Source organism: Salvelinus sp. IW2-2015, linkage group LG19, assembly GCF_002910315.2.
Source record: "Salvelinus sp. IW2-2015 linkage group LG19, ASM291031v2, whole genome shotgun sequence".
NCBI lineage: Eukaryota > Metazoa > Chordata > Actinopteri > Salmoniformes > Salmonidae > Salvelinus > Salvelinus sp. IW2-2015.
Genome location: NC_036859.1, coordinates 19200017 through 19221743, shown reverse-complemented (window position 1 = coordinate 19221743; position 21727 = coordinate 19200017). Strand labels below are relative to the sequence as shown.

General features: G+C 43.7%; 1 protein-coding gene and 1 long non-coding RNA gene across 2 annotated transcripts in view; one reads left to right on the top strand and one right to left on the bottom strand.

Annotated features, from left to right (window-relative positions):
• The window catches only part of LOC111979460 (E3 ubiquitin-protein ligase HECW1-like), a 75779-nt gene that overhangs the window by 5411 nt on the left and 48641 nt on the right, over nt 1-21727 (top strand). The window contains exons 4-11 of the mRNA XM_024010018.2: nt 867-961; nt 3167-3242; nt 3938-4107; nt 5593-5735; nt 6062-6162; nt 6855-8129; nt 8223-8324; nt 8457-8607. Of these exons, the coding sequence (XP_023865786.1) occupies nt 867-961; nt 3167-3242; nt 3938-4107; nt 5593-5735; nt 6062-6162; nt 6855-8129; nt 8223-8324; nt 8457-8607 (2113 nt within the window). The remainder of the gene's footprint in view (nt 1-866; nt 962-3166; nt 3243-3937; nt 4108-5592; nt 5736-6061; nt 6163-6854; nt 8130-8222; nt 8325-8456; nt 8608-21727) is intronic.
• Nucleotides 9597-10030, bottom strand: LOC139029282 (uncharacterized). The gene is made up of 2 exons (XR_011481584.1): nt 9816-10030; nt 9597-9657 (listed from the first exon to the last, which is right to left on the bottom strand). It is a non-coding gene; the product is annotated as an uncharacterized lncRNA (long non-coding RNA).

Below are 21727 nucleotides of genomic sequence, written 5' to 3'. Positions count from 1 at the left end.
GCAGGATGGATAGAAGCCACTGAGATTGAGACTGAGACTCTGTGTAATGAAAGTGATAGTATTATCTGTCTGTCTGACTCTCAGGTCCTAATAACCCTGTAGCTGAGGACAGCCTGCTCCCCCCCCCCCCCATGCTGCTCAGAACATCTTTCTAAAGGCGTCAGCATGCTTCAGTTCGGCTGGAGGCTAGCCAAAGTTGACTAGGCGAACTGAACAAGTGTGCTCGCATAGTCCCTTAAAATACCTTCTCTTGGAAAACGCGACAATAGCAGTTTGTCCATTTTGAGACACCATAGCCAGTATAAACTTCCTCAAAATAGTCAGAATTAACCTAAGATAACAAGAAATCTGTCATTAATTTAGACATTTTTGCAGAGGAGATCTTAGTTGCGCATATTTCTATCTAACTAAGATGTYTGATGCAGTATTTCTCAATGAAAAAATTTGCACGAAAAAAAGTTCTCTATTGAAGGATCCCTACTGCTGATCAATCACCGATGAAGGGGCATAGATTTCGGCTACCGACTTCGGCTTGCCTCCAGAAAAAATGTTGTGTGCCCAAACAGCCCAAGTCCAAAACGAACAAAAACGTTACAAAATGTCTTCATAATATATGCACAAACTCTTCCGAACTGTTTCGGCTGGGAAGCATGCGGACGCCTTTAGGCCATACTGTTGTGGCTCTGGCCTGTTTTTGAAAGCTATCCAACTGTGAAATGTGGTAAAGGTGCCAATAAACTGAGAAATCATGTATAAAACAAACAGTAGGTCATGCTAAAAAGATAGGACAACATGTTCTTAAACTCATTTCTGTTCTCTCTCCTCTGTCCTCTWTCTTCTGTCCTCTGACTCTTCTTTCTTCTCAGCGGAGACCAAGATCTGCTTTAAATACTACCATGGTGTGAGCGGGGCCCTGCGAGCCACTTCCCCCAGTTTGACTGTGAAGAACCCCTCAGTTCCGGTGAGTGTGTGGGTCGACTACTTTGTCCAAACCTGGTAGTGCTACACGGGCTCTATGTGTTCATTAGTGCTCCTCTAGGGACACTGATGATAAGAGGTAGCGTGTGAATTATGGATCTACTGTATGTCTTTCAATCTGAAGGATATAACTTTGCATTGTCTGGGTTTGAGCTTATTACTAGAGGCCAAAAAACTCCTGACAGTTCCAGAAAGGGATCAGCAATCCCTCTGGTATCTCATCTATTGTCCAGCTCCGTCCATTATAACTGCCTGGATTACTTGGGGTTATCAAACGCCATTTAAAGTGCCGATATGTWAGGTTTAGAAATCCATATATTAGATTGGTTACCCTTCCTTTCTCATTGACTGGAGAAGAAAACAATGGCATTTATTACAAGCTTATTGGCAGGATAAAATGTGTCTGTCAGAGGAAAAGATAACATCTGCAAATCTGTGTATGCAACCAATACATTTTGATTTGATTTGATTTAAGACCCACTGGAGGGACAGACAGAGGGAGAGGGAGAGAGAGCGACAGAGGGAGAGAATGATGGAAACAGAGACTGCAAGTGCTGAGAGAGAGAGATCACGCACAGACAGACAGACAGCACGTACTGTCAGAGATAAACAGACAGATAAGCCACAGCCTGAGGTGAACAGAGAGTGGAAGGGAATTACAGAATTTCCTTCTGTTGTCCTTGTGCTGGCCCTGTTGTGGAGTAAACTGTAGCACAGGTCTTGTGGGCACTTAAGGTTACTACAAGCTCCATGCGTGCATGTGGGTGGAGTGGGATCTTTGGAGTAGCGGACACCTTTTGTTAACATGATATCCTCGCAGGTCCCATTCACAAGGGGGCGATGGCAAAGTTTTTTATTTTTGTGTTTTCATTGCTAGTAGTAGCCAGCCAGTAGATAGCTGGCTTTAGCCTGGCTAAAAAGAAAGCTAGCTAGCCTTTTTAGCTTCCCACRTCTCAATGTGAAACAATCAGATTTATAATGAAATAATATGCMCTGGCAAATATTCTTATACTTCCAGTGTACCTCAAATATTATACCAGTTTGATATGCTGCTTGTGTATTCATTCCCCTATCAGCTAAAAAGAGAACATAATGTTTTGGTGTGGAGAAAAAGTCACATAGCTAGCTAGTTGGCTTCAGTAGGTTCTAGCATTTCACAATAGCCTGTAATCACTAGTTATTACTTTTAAACAAAATACCTTTTTGGTGGATTCTTGAGTTTTCTTGTTGTCTTCTCATATGTGGTGAAAGCAAAATAAGAATATCTTGTCTTGTCGTACCTTGCTAACAAGTTGGCTAGCCTTTTCGCTTCCCTCATCTCCATCTGAAATAATCTGATTTATAATTAAATAATATGCCCTGGTAAATATTATTATACTTGCCAGTGTAACATTATTCTAATTTGATATGATGCTTCAATGTATTCGCTCCCAGAATAACGTTATCACTTCTAAACAAAATACATTTGGGGGGGATTCTATAAGGCTACAATGTTGTCTGGTTTATTGTTTGAACAGTCGCTGAGATTATATTTAGTTAKCAATGCAAAATAGGCTACTTTAATGAATAGTCTATATAGCCCAGCACTGCAGTGGAAACAATGATACGTTGAGTCTCAATCTCCAGGTAGAAGAAAACTGCGTCAAATGCCGGAGTGTACGGTATTACAAGGAGCCGCCTCTTTTGTGACGAAAATGTAATTGCAACACTACGCTACACTCTGTCACCCCCTCTACGTATTCTCTGTAGGTGCCTTTAAGTTCCAGCTGTCTGCTGTAGGCCCCCACAGCCGACACACCACCACACTGCTATGATCACTGGTCCACCTAGAGAGGCTCACACGATACTCCTACAGGAATGTGCACACGCGTKTGTGTATTTGCATCTGACCCTTACCCCTCACCCCCCCATCTCTCAGTGGCTGTTTTCCCTTAACTGAATCTTTCCCTGGGTAGTAATGGGAAGAGACAGCTAACCCGCCTGCCTGCTGTAAAGACCCCTAGATAGGCTTACACCTGTGGAGGCGGAGCAAGGAGGAGAGATGCTGTAAAGGCTGGCGCTGATGTCCCTCTCTCATTCCCTTTATTCTTTGTCTCTATCACTCCCTTTAACCCTTTCTCTTTTTCACTCAATCTCTTTTTTCTTCCCTCCCTCCCTCCCTCCCTCCCTCCCTCCCTCCCTCATGCAGGTATTTAAGCCCGTCACCAATGAAGAAGTCCCCCAGAGCACAGGCAGTAGAAGACTCATCAGCTTCTCCCTCTCAGGTGAACAGTCTATTGTGCCAAGTGTTTCTTACAGGCCTGAGTTGAGTTAGATTCCTAACAGTGAGGGATGTAGCAGCAGCAGCAGTAGAGGCGGTATGATCCAGTTCCATCTGATTCACAGTGAGGTAACACACACTGATGTGATGTTAGATGAAAGGTGGGTGTGACAGCTCGGGAAGTTGTGTATCTAAATAGTTCTCTCCCCCCACCACTGCATGGGAGATGACAGGAGGCAAATGTGATTTTTAGGCAGCAGCTCTTCCCCCTTCATCTTTAGCTTTGATCAACACAGGCTGAACAAACAGGCGGACTGTAGCAGTCCCTGTCTAGTCCCAGATCACTGGAAGGTTATGCTACTGTATGACATGSCTGTCACAATTGTTAGAGAGCAGAGTTGGAGAAAGTTAAATGCCACACTATTCAAAATAATAATTCTGTCTAGACATATTTTTCAGGATTAGTTATTTTCTCTCTGCTCTCCTGTAGCAGAATCTATTACTACTACTATTGTAGAAGTACAATATACTGTTGTATTTGGCGAGATATTGAACTGAATTATTTTGCAGAGCTTCTCAAGGATATTTTTGCTSCCTGCACTCTACTCCACTTTGTCAGAAGAATGTGATGTCCTTAACCCCGTAGAGGTGACATTTCAAAGCCTTTCCTTCTCTCTATACTCTTATCATTTCTGGCAGATTTCCATGCCACAGGGCTGAAGAAGGGGATGTTCTTCAACCCTGACCCCTACCTTAAGATCGCCATCCACCCCGGCAGGAACAGCATCTTCCCGGCACTGCCACACCACGGCCAGGAGAAACGCTCAGGCATCGTCTGTAACACCATCAACCCCCACTGGCAGAGAGAGGTGAGTGGAGAGCTGTGTTAGTGATTCATATAGTGTAAACGTTCTGTGCAATACTGGTAATGATTATTTCAATGTTCTGACTGGTTTTATACAGGTAGGCCCTCTACATGTACACACACCCAACATTATAATGGGTTATATTTACTCAAGAGAAAAAATGCTGAACATGTGTTGCAAAAACTTGTATTTGGATGTAATGATTTGGTACCACAAAATCATCTCCCACAGCATCTATTAAAGATATTGATCTCTGCATACTACAGGCAAGCAGAGCTTATTGACATTTGACTTGGTTAGGCAGGGATATTCTCCTCCCCTGCCTGTATCTCCTCCTGAACACAGCAGTACTCCCGCCCTGCCTGTGTCTCCTCCTCCTGAGCACAGCAGTACTCCCCTCCTGCCTGTATCTCCTCCTCCTGAACACAGCAGTACTCCCGCCCTGCCTGTATCTCCTCCCACCCTGCCAAATGTATTATCATTTATAATGTATGAATTATACATTTACACCATGAGTTTTCTCATGTGGTAATACTCTTTTATAATAATGCCTGTCAATATTTGCTCTCTCTGCCTATAATAGGCTATTGCTGGTTTACTCATTTGGCTAATGGTTCAATTATGTGATGTTACTGTGAAAGGGCAGAAGATGTATCACAGGCCCAGCTCTGATTTAGCACAGTGGCAACACCCCTTTAGGTATATTGAGGGGAAGGATATAGCAGCACCACTATGTATTCATGGAAATTATCGGTATAGATTAGAGGAGGTATGAGACCTGCGGTGATGATTCCTGCATGCTTCATGTTGGATCTGACTGTATAGTCAAGAGCTTAGCGCTGGAGGTACAGTATGATGATAGCTAAAAAGCTATGTGCCTCCCTCCATCTTTGTGTCTCCCTCTTGTACCTTGAATTGATTGAGGGCTTCTGTGAGAGAGGCGATGTACAGGCAGAAGAAAAGTGCAGCCTACTCCCTCCCACGTTTTGATATTCAGATCAGGTGCAGCATTCCTTCACTCCCTCGTGACTCCCTGGTTATACAGTACAGTACAGTAGGCCACAGCCATAGAGGTCAGTTTATGTAGAGATAAAGCTATATCTGAAGGAATGCCAATGCTTAACTCATCTGTCATAGAGATCGCAGGGTGAATAAGAAACAGTTTTCGATTTCCTAAATATTTTTACAGCGGTTTCGTTTTTTCTTTACCTCTACATTTTGGCATCACTGTCATTAAAGATCACACAAGGTTAGGTAATGCATTGTTTCATATGTATTGTTCCCTCCATTCCAAAGTCTTACTTTGAGTGCAAAGAGTTCAGCACCATTGACAGCTCCCTCTTTGTTTCCTACAGCTGCAAGTATTTTCAGCACTATTAACAGCTACACACAGGGATATGCAGCTGTATAAGGCTATACGCACACACTTACACACGGCACCTTTACAGGCATTTTAAATAGATACTATGTCTTTCTCTCCCTCCTCAGCGCTTCAACTTTGTGTCTCTGCCCACGGACGTTCTGGAGATCGAGGTAAAAGACAAGTTTGCCAAGAGCCGTCCTATCATCAAACGTTTCCTGGGCAAGCAGTCCATGCCAGTGCAGAGGCTACTGGAGAAGCATGCTATTGGGTACGGCTCAGGAATACACAGCATGCTCATACATTTATCAGGATAATCAAATTATTATTAATAGATATTTGGGGAGCTCTTGACAAGAGTCCTCTAAAGAATGTTTAAATCATAAAGTAACATGTCTCTCTCTTTTGAACTCCAACCCCCACTCCCTCTCCTTCCACCCTTTCCCCCCTCTTCTCTCCCTCCGGCCACCTCCCCATCTTTCTCTCAATTTGTCCCTCTCTCCTGCACTTTTTTTCCCTCTCCCCCACTTTTCTCTCTCTCTCCTTCCTTCCTTCCCTCTCTCTCTCCCTCCCTCCCCTCTCTACCCCCCTACACAGTGACCGTGTGGTCAGCTACACGCTGGGCCGAAGGGTGCCGACGGAACATGTCAGTGGACAGCTGCAGTTCAGATTTGAGATCACTTCCTCTATTCATCCAGGTTCCTCTTCCTCTCACACATCATCTCACAATAATCCAGATCTGGGTTCAAATAGTACTCGTTTGCCTTCAAATAGTTTTGCTGCACTTGATCAAACTGTCCAGATGTAATGGAACTAATGAAATAGTTCCAAAAGTACAAACCCCACCCAGCTGGGTCTCTTAACAGGCTCAATCAAACGCTCAAAGTATTTGAACAAAAACTCATGCTAATTGAACCCAGGTTTGTATAGGAAAGGGGGATACCTAGTCAGTTGTACAACTGAATGCCTTCAACTGAAATGTGTCTTCCACATTTAACCCAACCCCTTTGAATCAGAGAGGTGTATATCCTGTTTGTTGGTTTCCTCTCATGTAGGTTCACTTAGTGTTTTTCAATACAGAGGTGGGAAGATAAGAATATATMATATGTACTGTAAGTCTTTCTGTAAATATCAACTTTCAAATCTAGGTTTAGACTGGCAGATATTAAACATTGCTCTAGCTGTTGAGTTGACACTTTTTTTTTTTACAATAGGTTCCGTTATTATAATTTGCCATATTGTCATACTCGATGTATACAGGATTTTCCATTCATTGACATACCAAAGCAGAAACAGAGTGGTCTATTAACTAATGAATGAGTTCATGTTGATATGACCCACTTTGTGTCAGGCAGCCTGGGAGGTAATGAGCGCTGTTCTCCTCCTGCAGATGATGAAGACATGTCTCTCAGCACAGAGCCTGAGTGTGCCGCTGTGCAGGAGACCAGTAACCAGGGGGAGGGCCAGTCTTCCCAGGCCCAGGGCCAGGASGAGGACACCATGAGCCTGGGTCCGGGGGCTCCCGAACTCCCCATGGATGAGGAGGAAGACGCTGGAGCTCCAGAACTTCCAATTGGAGGAGATACAGTTACAGACACGCCCATGGAGGGGCATCCATCAGGGCCTTTGGGTTCAGAGCAGCCCATGGATGGAGATGGAGACTCAGGGCCTTGCTGTTCCAGAGCCAAGGCCCTAAAAACAGAACCAAGCCAACCAGAGGTCAATGGGGCTCAGGAGGAGGTGGCTGTGGTTGCAGAGAAGCTGCCCAAGGTAGAGGACAACAGTGAGGAAGGGGGGCAGCAAACCCCCTCCAGTCCTCAGCTTGCTGACCCAGAGCAGGGGGTGGACAGTACCCCAGCAGAGGGTCAGGTCATACCTGCTGTATTGGAAGACATGGAGAGTGGAGCGCCTGGGGAACCAGCAGAACAGGTGGTGGGTCAGGAGGAAGGAGACGAGGAATGCTGCTCCCTGCGCATCAGGACCACCCCTAGGCGTAAGAACCGGCCCTGCTCCCTGCCCGTGTCGGAGCTGGAGACAGTCATCGCCTCGGCCTGTGGGGAGCCTGAGACCCCTCGCTCCCACTACATCCGCATCCACCACCTCCTCCAYAGTCTGCCCTCCTCCCAGCCAGGCACCCAGGAGGACGGGGAGGGAGAGGGGGCTGAGGCTGAAACAGAGCCCGATCCAGACCCAGGCCCTGACCAGCTCAGCCCCAGGGTCCAGGATGGCTCAGAAGAGGATGAAAAGGCAGAACCCCTGACCCCAGGGCCCAGGAGGACCCTGCCTCGCAGCCTGTCCATCGAGCGTCTGTCCGACCTGGCCCTGCTACTGGACAGCGAGGGCCGCCACCCCCAGGGCCAGGTCAGGGGTCACCAGAGAGTGTCTGACGACGACATGGAGCCCTGCTGCAGTGATTCCTGCTATGAGGGCCGAGGAGGCAGTCACAACCAGGCACCTCTAGTGGCTGCAGCCAGGATGTCTGTGGAGAGCAGTGATTTTCCCTCCCAGGAGGATGAGGACATGGAGGTGAATGGAGCGGAGAGCAGGGAGCCAGGAGATGGGATGCCCCAGTGGCAGGTGGACCCGTCCACGCAGGTCCAGAGCCCCCAGAGCTTCATAGAAAACGGAGAGTCACCCGTGGCTGGGCCCAGTGGAAAGATAGGACGTGAGTTGGGTTCCTCACTGAATACTAACTAGCAAAATATAGATGTGAGTTGGGTAAGTTAGGATATACTGACCTGTTTTTGTCGTCCCATAGGAGATTGTCCCTTACCGTCCAGTCATCCTCCAATCAGCCAGCTTCCTGCTCTGCGTCATGATCCTCATCATTACCCCACTATAGATGAACCACTACCCCCAAGTGAGCTTTGTATATAACTTTGTCTGAGACTCTGAGTCATATCATTCATATTCCTTGTTAATGAACAATACATACCAGGACAAACCTAATGATACTAAGAAATAATTGTCTCCACTGTGTGTTTGTGTATAGACTGGGAGGCGCGTGTGGACAGCCACGGTCGTGTGTTCTACGTGGACCACATMAACAGGACCACCACGTGGCAGAGACCCACCTCAGCAGCCACGCCCGATGGCATGAGGAGGTCCGGATCCGTTCAGCAGATGGAACAGCTCAATAGAAGGTGAGTGAATGGGAGAGACGGGAAGAAAGAAGAGAGGTAGATCATACTTTTGTAGCCACTTTTCATTGTATGTTAAAAGAAAACAAGTGAAAACGTACACTATACAGGGCCATCTGGTGGTTGTAAGAAGAACCTAAAGCTTATTTGTTTCTTGGATGATTTTCTTAGAATTGGTTCAGTTCTTTCCGAGAATGGGGGAGTTTTGTATTAAATCCCCTAAAGTTGATGTCGGTGCTCCGCGGAAATGAATTTGCATAATACAAAAATCCCCATCAAAATATGTCACTTTAAGATAGAGATTTTTTTGCATTCGATGCATCTCAATCTACCACATCTGTCTAATGTATGTAGCACTTCCTCATCTGCGGTGAAAGGTAGCAGAGCTAGAGTGGTGTTTGTCAGATTATGAGACATCCTGAAAATCGGTCTTCTCACAAAATCGTATGTAGCGTTTGGAACGGTTTGGCCTACAAACTAATACGCCTCTGTGGAAAGATGAGTCTAACGAACACAATGGTGTTCTCCGTTTTGCTCTACGGCCCCCACAAGCGTCTTGGTACTTGTTTGAATGCGGTACAGCCGATCTGCCCACTTCTGTCTGTAGCGCCCGAACAGTTTGGGCTACCCACTAATATGACACCGTGGAAAGGTGACTCTCACGAACATGTCATGTTGGTTATTTTGCTCTAGGACGCCCACAGACCTCACAAGACTCATCTGAAGGTCTTCCAGTACCAGTTGAAAAAAACTATGGAAGTACAGTATATATGGAGACTGTTAAGTGCCAAAAATAAGGGGTTAAATACATGTTTAAAAAATCCTGATCATTCTTGTACATTATCTCTCACACATAGGACAGACACTTCAGAACCCCGCACCCCATTGATACCTATTGCTTGGATTTTGTTTCAAAAGCATTTGCTGCTGTGTGTTGAACATTTGGTTAGGGCTGTGTAGCTCCCTCCAGTAACCACGAGAACAACCGTTCCTTGATTTTAACTGGCGGCTTTATTCTGTAGATTTAGTCAGAATTATCACCTTCCGTGAGAACTATAAAGTAAATGAAAAATACAGTTAAGCACACTCTTACAACCTTATCTTACGAGTGACTTATTAGCTTGGTATAACTCTGAAGTGCTTACATAAATAAACAGTTTAGCCGGCGCTATAACAGTATCAGATTAAACACATGAATAAAGGAAAAATACCTCATTGGCTGCTTATTACAGAAGGGAGGAAATCAAACTTCACACTTATTATTCCTGGCATGAATTCACGCTTCATCCTTAATTATTATAATGTTACCATCCTAACATACACGCTTCAACCTTTATGAACTACACCCGATGACATGAAAACTTAGCTAACACAGCGCGGGATTGCCTTCCCTCCAAAAGTGTGTTGCTACAATAAGGATCCCCGTTACAACAGTATTAGCTACGTAGTTCCGCTTGTCTTATAATTTCCCCCGCACAGAGGACACGTAAACAATTCAAACACAAAACAACGACATAAGACTTACAGGTTAACTGTCAGTTACACTCCCACCAATCACCGGTGATTTCTGTGAAAGGGGTCTGCAGGTTTCTTGATCGGCTTCCAGGAGGGTGACTGTCTTATGGATGGGCCTCTCCAGATAGGTGGGTTTGGTGATGCGTTTACCTCTCTCATCCAGGGTTGAGTCGCTGATCAGTAACTTGAATCTTCTCACCCGGCCATCCTGTCCCGGGTACACTTCTGTAACCTTTGCCAATTTCCACTGGTTGCGTGGTGCAGTATCATCTTGCAAGATGACAATGTCATTAATCCTTGCGTTTCTTCTGTCTTTATTCCATTTCTGTCTGTGTTGGAGGTTTAGGAGGTACTCTTTCTTCCACCTTGTCCAGAATTCATTGGCTAAGAATTGTACTCTGCGCCATCTCTTGCGGAGATAAATATCTTCCTTGATGAACTGTCCAGGTGGCGGTAAGATAACTGTGGGCTTCATTATCAAGATGTGATTTGGCGTGAGAGGTTCTGGACCTAATCGATCATTCAGATATTCCGTAGTTAGGGGCCTACTATTTAAAATCGCCATGACTTCATAGAGAAAGGTACGCAGAGAAGCGCTGTCGAGTCTTCCGTCTGACTGATCAAGAATGGATGAACTTCTTCTTAATAGGGGGCGCTATTTTCACTTTGGGAAAAAATAGTGCCCAAATTAAACGGCCTCGTACTCTGTTCTAGATCATATGATATGCATATTATTATTACTATTGGATAGAAAACACTCTGAAGTTTCTAAACCTGTTTGAATTATATCTGTGAGTAAAACAGAACTCATTTGGCAGGCAAACTTCCAAACACGAAGTGAAAATTCTGAAATGGGTCTCTGTGAAGGGCTGCTCCTGTTCAATTGCCTTGTATTTATGGATATGTATGCACTTCATACGCCTTCCACTAGATGTCAACAGGCAGTAGAACGTTGAATGAGGTGTCTAGCCTGATGTGGGACCGAGAATGAGAGCTTTTGGAGTGACAGGTCAGCCATATTGGCAGTATTTTGCTGCGCACCTGGGAGCACCATATCATTTTCTGCAATGCGTTAGGTAGACACGAAGAATGCTCCGTCTGGGACGTTATTGGATACATATGAGAAAACATCCGAAAGATGGATTTTCAACTGAGTTTGACCAGTTTTATTCGATTTTTATTATGACTTTTGGAATTTTTGTTCCATGCGCCAAACTTTCATGGACACGTGAGCACCATATGCTAGCCAAAGTTGCTAATTCGACAGAAAAATGGACATTCTAAAACAAAACAACGATTTATTGTGGAACTAGGACTCCTTGGCACTGCATTCTGATGAAGTTCATCAAAGGGTAAGATAATATTTTATGATGTTATTCGTATTTTTGTTTGTTAAATGTTGACTCCAACATGGCGGAGAATGGCTGGCGCTGTCTCAGTTTATATGTATGCGTTGCTTTTTACTAAAGATTTTTTTTTAATATCTAACACACGCGGTTGCATTAAGAAACCAGTGTATCTTTAATTATATGTCCAAAATGTATTTTTCAGCAAAGTTTATGATGAGTTTTTCTGTTAGATTACGTGACTCTCCAAAATTTCTCCGGACAATTTGGAGATTTTTGCGCCATGTTCACAATGTAAAACCAGGATTTGTAGCTATAAATATGCACATTTTCGAACAAACATAAATGTATTGCATAACATGATGTTATAAGACTGTCATCTGATGAAGTTGTTCAGAGGTTAGTGATTATTTTTATCTCTTATTTGTGGGTTTTGTGAAAGCTATCTTTGCGGTGAAAAATGGCGTTGTGTTTTGGGCTATTGTGGTGAGCTAACATAAATATATGTTGTGTTTTCGCTGTAAAACATTAAAAAAATAGGACATTTTTGCTGGATTCACAAGATGTTTAACTTTCATTTGCTGTATTGGACTTGTGATTTCATGAAATTATATGATATTCCCTGTGGCGCTAGGCTAGGCTATGCTAGTCAGCGTTTCTGATGAGGAGGATCCCGGATCCGGGAGGGTGATTTGGTAGAGTTTTAAGACACTTCGTATCGTGCGGATTTGCCTTTCCCAAACACCACCCATGTGACTTGAAGATGGGGTGTTCATGATAAACTCGCATCCAAGTTCCTTCAGTCGTGTTTGATCCATTTCTTTCAGGGCGTCCACAAAACTCGTGTCTTGCGCCATTGAAGTTGCTGCCTTGATCACATCTGATTTGACGATCATTACCACATATGGCAATGAATGAACGCAGGGAATTGTAAGTGCGGTTAAGTCATCAAGCATTTCAATGTGAACTGCTCGAGAGCCCATGCAAGTGAGTAGGAGCCCATAACGCTTTAACTTCTCTTCTTCCGTCCTTGGATAGAATGGTCCAAAGCAGTCCATCCCGCAGTATGTGAAGAGAGGCGTGGTCTTCCATGCGTTCCTTCGGAAGATCTGCCATCCTTTGCCCTTCTGTACATCTTCTGAATTCCTGCATTTCACACATTTGTAGATGTGAGAGGAAACTGCATTGCTGCATCCTAGGATCCATATACCGTTGGATCGCAGCTCATTGATCGTCATTCCACGTCCTTGGTGTCGTACTCTTTCATGACAGTGCTTGACGAGCAGCACTGACAAGTGGCTATCTCTTGGCAGGATTGCAGGATGCTTCACATGGGAATGAAGAGTTGCATGAGCCAAGCTACCTCCCACCCTGAGGATACCTTGCTCATCCGAAAATGGACTCAATTTATGCAACTTGCTTGCTTTATCTTTGGTCTTGATGTCTTTCTGGTGCCTAAGGTGGTGTATCTCATGGGAGAGGCTGCTTCTTTGAACCATCTTTATAAATGGTTGAGCTCTGCCTCTCTCCTTTCTTCTATGCTTGTAGCTTCACTGGACCTCAATTTTAAGCTTATGGCTTCCTTGACACGTCGTTTGAGCCTGGCATAGCTTTTACCACTCTTGCCCAGTCTGAGAACTTGTGAAGGTGATCTAGTAATGATCTTTCTTCCTTTGCCTGGGTATCATGGACCAGGGATTTCTGCAGCTCTGGATCATTGTCTGAGAACTCTTCCCCCTTGACTTGTCCTTTGGGAAGTTCTTCTTGCCAAAGAAAGTCTGGACCTGTGAACCAGTTGGAAGCCATGAGCTGTTCTATGTGAGACCTCTGGAAGCATGATCCGCAGGATTCTCTTCAGAGGTCACATATCTCCATTGTTCGGGATCTGTGCTTTGCTTAACCTGTTCTCACTCCCCCGTTCCGCTGCGGAACTCCTCACCATTCCACTGAAAAGGCAGAGCGCGAAACTCAAAAAAATGTTTTTTAGAAATATTAACTTTCACACATTAACAAGTCCAATACAGCTAATGAAAGATACACATCTTGTGAATCCAGCCAACATGTCCGATTTTTTAAATGTTTTACAGGGAAAACACAATATATATTTATGTTAGCTCACCAACAAATAGAAAAAAGCACAGACATTTTTCACAGCACAGATAGCAAAATCAAAATCAACCAAACTAACCTAGAACAAACCAAAGAAACCAAGAAACAACTTAATCAGATGACAGTCTTATAACATGTTATACAATAAATCTATGTTTTGTTTGAAAAATGTGCATATTTCAGGTATAAATCATAGTTTACATTGCGGCTACAATCAGAAATTGCACCGAAAGCAGCCAGAATAATTACAGACACCAACGTGACATACCGAAATACTCATCATAAAACATTTCTGAAAAATACATGGTGTATAGCAAATTAAAGACAAAGATCTCGTGAATACAGCCAATATTTCAGATTTTCTAAGTGTTTTACAGCGAAACACAATATAGCATTATATTAGCTTACTAACATAGCCTACAACACTACCGCATTCATTCATCAAGGCACGTTGCGATAGCAATAGGCACGTTAGCTTAGCGAATAAACCAGCAAAATATATTAAATTTCACTAACTTCATAAACCTTGCTCAGATGACAGTCCTGTAACATCAGGTTATACATACACTTATGTTTTGTTCGAAATGTGCATATTTAGAGCTGAAATCCGTGGTTATACAACGTAGCATAACGTAGCATAACGTGCTAACGTGACATCTTTTTCCCAGAATGTTGCAGATATTTCTATTAGACTCTCACCTATTCTGACCAAATAGCTATTCATAAACATTACAAAAAAATACATGTTGTATAGGAAACGACAGATCCATTAGTTCTTAATGCAATCGCAGTGTTAGAATTCTAAAAATATCTTCATTACGACATAAGACTTAGTTATGGTAAGGGAATAACCAAAACCTGAGCGCAAAGCTACTAGAACACAGTTCGACAGATATATGAAATAGCATCACAAAATGGTTCCTACTTTTGCTGATCTTCTATCAGAATGTTGTATAAGGGGTCCTTTGTCCAGAACCGTCTTTGTTTTGATTCAGAACGTCCTCTTTCCCTCTTGAATTAGCAAGCACACTGGCCATGCGGCGCTAAGCTCTCCAACTTCAACAAAGTCGAACAACACAACACAACTAACGTCCCGAATAAAGTTAAATAATCTAATGAAACTATATTGAAAAAACATACTTTAGGATGATATTGTAAGATGTATCAAATAAATTCAAAGCCGGAGCTCATATTCGACCATAACGACCGGTTTCCAGTAGGCAATAACAGGTCCCCCGRCGCGCCTTGCAGAMAACAGAAAATGKGGGACACGTTGTTCCAAGATGGTTAATTCAACGTCAGACAGAGATAATCAACTCATTTTTCCTCTCACTTCCTCTTGACATCCGGGTGAAGGCGTATGACGTGCACGTATAGTCATACGTATAATGCCCATTTATAGGCAGACACTTGAACACAGCATCGATTTCAGACTTTCCACTTCCTGGTCAGAAAGTGTGCTGCCAAATGAGCTGTGTTTTACCCACAGACAAAATTCAAACGTTTTTAGAAACTAGATAGTGTTCTCTATCCAATAGTAATAATAATATGCATATTGTACGAGCAAGAATTGAGTACGAGGCCGTTTAAATTGGATACGATTTTTTCCCAAAGTGAAAACAGCACCCCCTGGTCCTCATCAGGTTAATGCGTTGAATACGGTTAGCTACAAAGACGTGGAATCTTCTGGCTTCATTGTTGATGTAGCCAAGAACTACCTTCGAGTCTGTCCAGAAGTATTCCTGTAGACCTTGTATCTCTAGCTCCCTTTTGAGCATGTCACTTGTTCGAACAGCTACCACCGCTGCTGAAAGTTCCAGTCGTGGTATGGTCGTAACCTTGGAAGGGGCGACTCTCRWCTTCCCCATAACTAGGGAGCAATGAACTTCTCCTGCTGTGCTGATTGTTCTGAGGTATGAGCACTCTCCATAACCTGAGGTACTAGCGTCRGAGAAGTGATGGAGCTCATAACTCTGCACCTCCTTGAAACTTGATGGCAAGTAGCYTCGTTGGATCCTTACTTCAGACAAGTTTTGTAGACCCTGGAGCCAGAATTCCCACTGGGAGCGTAGGTCATCTGGAAGAGGGTCATCCCAGTCGATCTTGTCACGACACATCTGCTGCAAGATCTGCTTCCCTGCCAGGACAAAGGGTGCCACAAACCCAAGCGGATCATATACAGAGGCTACTGTAGACAACACTCCTCTTCTTGTGAGTGGGCGTTCCTTGACAACTACTCTGAACTGGAACTCGTCTGATGCGACACACCACAGTACACCAAGCGCTCTCTCCATGTGTGGTTCACCCAGAGCCATATCCAGGTCTTTGGCACCCTCGGCACGTTCTTCCTTGGGAATTGTGGCTATAACTTCCTTGCTGTTAGAGATAAACTTGTGCAACCGGAGTTTGCCGATGCTGCAAAGCTCTCTTGCTTCTTTCACCAGCTGGGCCGCTTCAGACGATATGCTCGTCAACCCATCATCAACATTAAAGTTCCTTTCTATGAACTGGATATACTTCTCGCTGAAGCTTCCTCGTCCTTCGGCAGCAAGATGTTTGAGACCATAGTTGGCGCAACCAGGAGATGAAGCTGCGCCGGACAAGTGGACCTTCATACGATACACTGAGGGTTGAGACTCTAGATCTCCGTTCTCCCACCAAAGGAACCGTAGATAATCTTGGTCTTCTGCTTTCACATGAAACTGGTGGAACATGCACTCTACATCACACATGATTGCAACTGGACCCTTACGAAAATGACAAAGGATGCCCAGCAATGTGTTTGTCAACTCTGGACCGGTAAGGAGATGATAATTCAAGGACGTCTCTCAAAACTTAGCTGAGCAGTCAAARACGACTCGTATCTTCCCAGGCTTTTGTGGGTGATAAACCCCATGGTGCGGGATGTACCATGCTGAATGCTTGTTAATTTCCTCTTTGGAGACCTTCTCAGCATCTCCACAAGCTATGGTCTCTTCCATGAATGCTGTGTAGTCCTTGTAGTACTGCTTGTCTCTCCTTAGCCTCCTTTCCAGGCACYTGAGACGGTGAACTGSACATGTTTTAYTGTTCGGCAGGTTGGGTCTTTCTTCCTTAAGCGGCAGCGGCATCTCATAATGTCCATTGTCCTTGCGTCTGATTCCCGCTTTCATTTTTGTCAGGAACCGGATATCCTCTTGAGATACGAGGTCCTCTTCTGCAGTTCTCTCGTTGAAGTGGGATTCAAGTGTCTTGATAATGTCCAGTGCTGTGATTACCTCTCTTGCGCGTGTTCTACAAACATAGTGTACTTGATTTGTGAGGTTGGAAGAAGATTGAAGGCTTGGCATCACCTGTCTAACAATAACCCGATGACTCACTCCAATAGCGTCGCCATAGTCGATACATGGGTTTCCATAGCTGACTATGCTCCAGCCAAGGTCTGTTCTCTGAGCAAAAGGATGATTTCCCTTACCAGACACAATTTCTCTTGGAAGGAGAGCCTGGGAGCAGTTGTAGCCAATTAAGAGACCGACATCACAGCTCTGATGAGGAGCAATCTCCTCTGCAATGTGTTCAAGATGAGACCATGCTCTTGCAGTCTCTGGAGTAGGAATATGATCTCTGTTTGCAGGAATAAACTCTCTCGAGTAGGTCGTTGGCAGAGGGATTTTCTTCTCCAAGTAAAACCCTCTAACCTGCAAACCAGACAGCTTCTGGCAGGGCACGGTGGTATTCCTTGAAGCCATTGTAGCGAGTTTCAGTTGGACTGGCTACTTCCTTTTATTGAGAGCGTTTGTTGTCTCTTCAAGGATAAAGGTGGTGTCGCTCTGGGTGTCAAGAAGTGCATACACAAGAACTTCACGATCTGGCTCACTTGTGGTTGACACCCATACTGGAATGATTGTGGAGGTGTGAGTGTTGTTAATGTCCCTTACGACTCTGTTAGATATGGCCTCACTTGACGCTCTTGTCCCCTTATCTTGTGGGGGCTCTGTYTTCCTATCCCTTAACCTTTCTTTAGTACGATCTTCGTGCAGGCAGGATGGATGCCTCCTCTGACACGTGTCRCAGGTGTTCCTGKTAWCACAATCTTTCGAGCGATGCCCAGGCCTTAAACAGCCAAAGCACAATTTATTCTCTTGAAYAAACTTCTGTCGCTCTGCGGTGGGCTTATCCATGAACTTCCAGCATTTGTGGAGACTGTGACCTGACTTCTCACAGAAGACACAACTAGTAACAGTATCTTTCTCATCAGAGTTAGTTGCTAATACCCTTGCTCCGGGGCTTTGARTCYTTRGCGTCTTAGGTTTTCCATCTTCRCTTGRTTTCAAAGCATGAAGGGATGTTACAGGATTGCAAGCKATCTTTGCTTCTCTCGTGAGAAACTTCACAAACTGACTGAAGCTTGGAAAGGTCTCAGTTTCTTCTAAGATGTCTACGACCTTTCTATTCCATCTTGAAGTTAGCCAATCTGGAAGTTTAGCGAGGATCTTTTGGTTTTCATTACAGTCATTAAGCACCTCCAGGCCCTTATTCTGAGACATAGCAGCCTCACAGCTGCGAAGAAAGTCTACAAGGTCTAAGTTCAAGACTGTCCTTGGATCCTATCTTAGGCCATGCATTGAGCTTATCTCTGAAGGACGATGAGGAATTTGTTTCCGTACCTTTCTTCAAGAATGGTCCACGCAGCATGGTAGGCTGACTCTGTTCCTAACATAAAGTAACCTTCGATGGCTTTCTTGGCAGGCCCACCGACATATTTTCTTAAGTAATATATCTTCTCAGCTGCTGGTATGTTCTTCCTGTCTATCAGGGTCTGAAAAGAGACCTTCCAGTCAGTGAACGAGAGTGGTTCTCCATTGAATGTTACTGGTTCTGGTATGGGGAGGCGGCTTTCACTGATTGATTCCGCTAGTAACCTGAACATGGTCTTGGTGCCATCTTCTTGTTGTGTGCTTGTCACAACATGTTGTGGTGAGAGACTGTGAAATGAGCCACTTCTGTGCATGACTTCTTTCACAGATTTGCAGTTAGAGAGTAGTTCTCTCTTCTCGTCCTCTGAGTTTTCATCTTGCTCATACACTTGCATCCGCACCTTGGCAGCATTTAGTTTCTTGAGCACTTCTAGGCGCTCTAACTCTCTACGCTTGTCTTCTAGCGTCCTTCGTCTGGCAGCATTTTCTAACTCTAACTTGACTCGCAGCCTACCTTCTTCTAAACTGCGTTTCACAGCCTCAGCTTCTTGCTCCGCTATCCTCTTCTTATCTTCATCTTCGAGTCTCTGAAGCTCTTCTAGTTGGCGTTCTTGCTTAACCATTACTTCTAAAGCTGCTTGGTTAGCAGCGACTTCCGCCGCAGCCTCTTGTCTCTTGACAGATGACACGCTTGAGCGTCTGGAGTTGACCTTTGAGTTGCTTTGAGACTGGGAGGAAGCACTTGAGGGCTGATAGTTGAGACTTGACTTATGTGAGAGTTCGGACACACACAAGGAATTGCTGTCCTTCCAGTGCAGCTCCATCTGGTTACCTTCTTCCCTGCCTTTTAACTTCTAGTTGCACACAATCCCGGATCCGGGAGCACCCCCATCAGTAAAAAAGCTGACTAGCATAGCCTAGCATAGCGTCACAAGTAAATACTAGCATCTAAATATCATTAAATCACAAGTCCAAGACACCAGATGAAAGATACACATCTTGTGAATCCAGCCATCATTTCTGATTTTTAAAATGTTTTACGGGAAGACACAATATGTAAATCTTTATTAGGCTTAAACCAGCGAATAGCAAAGAACAACCTTTTGTTTCCCACCATTTTTTTTCCTTGCATAGGTAGTCTATCACAATTTCAGACCAAGATTAATAAAGATAGTATAAATAGCCACTAACCAAGAAAACACTTCATCAAATGAACAAGTCTGATAACATATTTATTGTATAGCATATTGTTTGTGTTAAGAAAAAGTGCAATATTTCAGGATTAAATTCACAGTTTCTACTATATCAGCTGCCATCTGAAATTAGTGCCGAAGCACGCCAGAAAATTTACAGAGACCACGTCAAATACCTAATATACTCGTCATCATAAAACGATTTCTGAAAAATACACAGCGGTAGCAGCAGAAATGAAAGGACAACCAACATCCTGTTTGAATTCCCAGCCCAAATAAATTTCACGATTTTTTTTAAGTGTTTACAGCGAAAACAGCATATAAGCTATTATAGTTAGCCCTTACCACAATACGCAGAAACACAAGACTTTACCAGCCAGCCCAAAGGTGTAGCGCATCCCTAAAAATCCAGCAAAAGATATATAATTTGTTTGACTTAACTTCATTATACATTCATCAGATACAGTCCTGTAACATCAGTATTACACACTGCATATAGGATTCTGTTTCGTAAAATGTGCATATTTACACGGCACCAGATTCGTCGGTTATACAATGTGAAATGTTTAGCCAAACTTGAAGCAATCTGGGCCGGCGCCATCTGGAGAGGCACCTAATCTAAATCGATAACTAATCGTAAAACTTGAACAAAAAAATACAGGTTGGACAGCAATGAAAGATACATTAGTCTATAAATGCAACCGCTGTGTTAGATTTTAAAATTAACGTTACTGACATAACAGCGTGCGTTACAGCAGAGACCATGCCGAAATTAATGGCGGACTAATATTAATTTTTCCACAGAAATACGAATTAAACATCATAAATTAGCTCTTACTTTTTGATGAGCTTCCATCAGAATCTTGGGCAAGTGGTCCATTTGTCCAGAACAATCGGTCTTTTGGTGAAAGATGTCCTCTACTCCTTATAGAATTAGCTGCCTTTTTTTTTTACCGCCAGCGATGTACCGGAGAGGTGCCCAACTCGCGGATACGCCTGACAAAGAACTCCAGAAAATCGCAATTAAATGATATAAAATGCTATAAGTCGGTTTAAATCTAACTACCTATGAAGTTTTTAAGAACAAAAAAACTAAAATTAAAATCAGAGCCGGAGAATATAGAACCTGCTAACCGAAAGCTTTTTCAGGACGCCATGCTTTTGGTGTCCCTCCTGCGTTCAGCCCCGCGTCGAAAAGGTCGGGTCCTTCCGTTCCAAGAGGCTTTATACTCCCGAGATGGTGCTATCCACTCCATTCAAAGTCTCACCGCTTACTTGACACTAGGGAAGGCGTATGCAGGTGCATTGTAGCCCATAGCTTACAAGGAATATAAACCGACCCTGGAACAGAGACCTCGATTTCAGAAATCTCACTTCTTGACAGGAAGTGTGCTGCAGAATGAGTTCTGTTTCACTCAGAGAAATAATTCAAACGGTTTTAGAAACTAGAGAGTGTTTTCTATCCAATAGTAATAATAATATGCATATTGTACGAGCAAGAATTGAGTAATAGACATTGTAACTGCTTCACAAGTATCAACTCTGCGTCGTATATCGTTGTCGGGAATGTCGATTTGACGCAAATTTACATAGACAAGGTTTAGTTCTGTAGAGGTATGACTAATCTTGTTTAAGAGGTCTTCTAGTAGGTCTTCAGAGCAACAGTCTGTCAGTGACAGTTTTGCTTCCTTTACCAGAGCCTTCCACTTCTCATAGCTGACTCTGAAACGATGTTCGAGCTGTCTCCACCTTTCGTCGCACAGTTCTCTGCCCTTTTCAGTTAACCTGCGGACCCTCTCACCTTTTCGTGGCTCTTGTTGTGATATCTCATTAGCAGCCTCTGTATCATCATTCATCATTCTGGCAGCAGTGACTCCACACCAGTCTGGGTCTTTTCCTGCTGCTCTGTTTGTTCTGATGAAGGCTTGAAGTTTGCGAGGTGTTGCTGCAGCTGCTCAACTTGACCTACCCCATCTCTATCACCTTTAGTGAAACCACCTCTTTCTGACATTCTAAATCAAATCAAATCAATTCTAGGTAAGGTTTGGATAAGTGAGTAGGTAATTTATACTACAATTCTCTGTAATTTAAACCTTAGTACGTGGTATAAACATGTATAATGCTTGTAACAAAGGCTTGAACAAACACCTTACCAAACAATGACACTATTAACTTACAGGTGAAAATATAATTAATAGGTGTATGCTGACCCTTAATGGTTTGTAACYATATATATATATATTTTTTTTTTAGTAAGTATCAAAGAATATTTTTCCAGTAATAC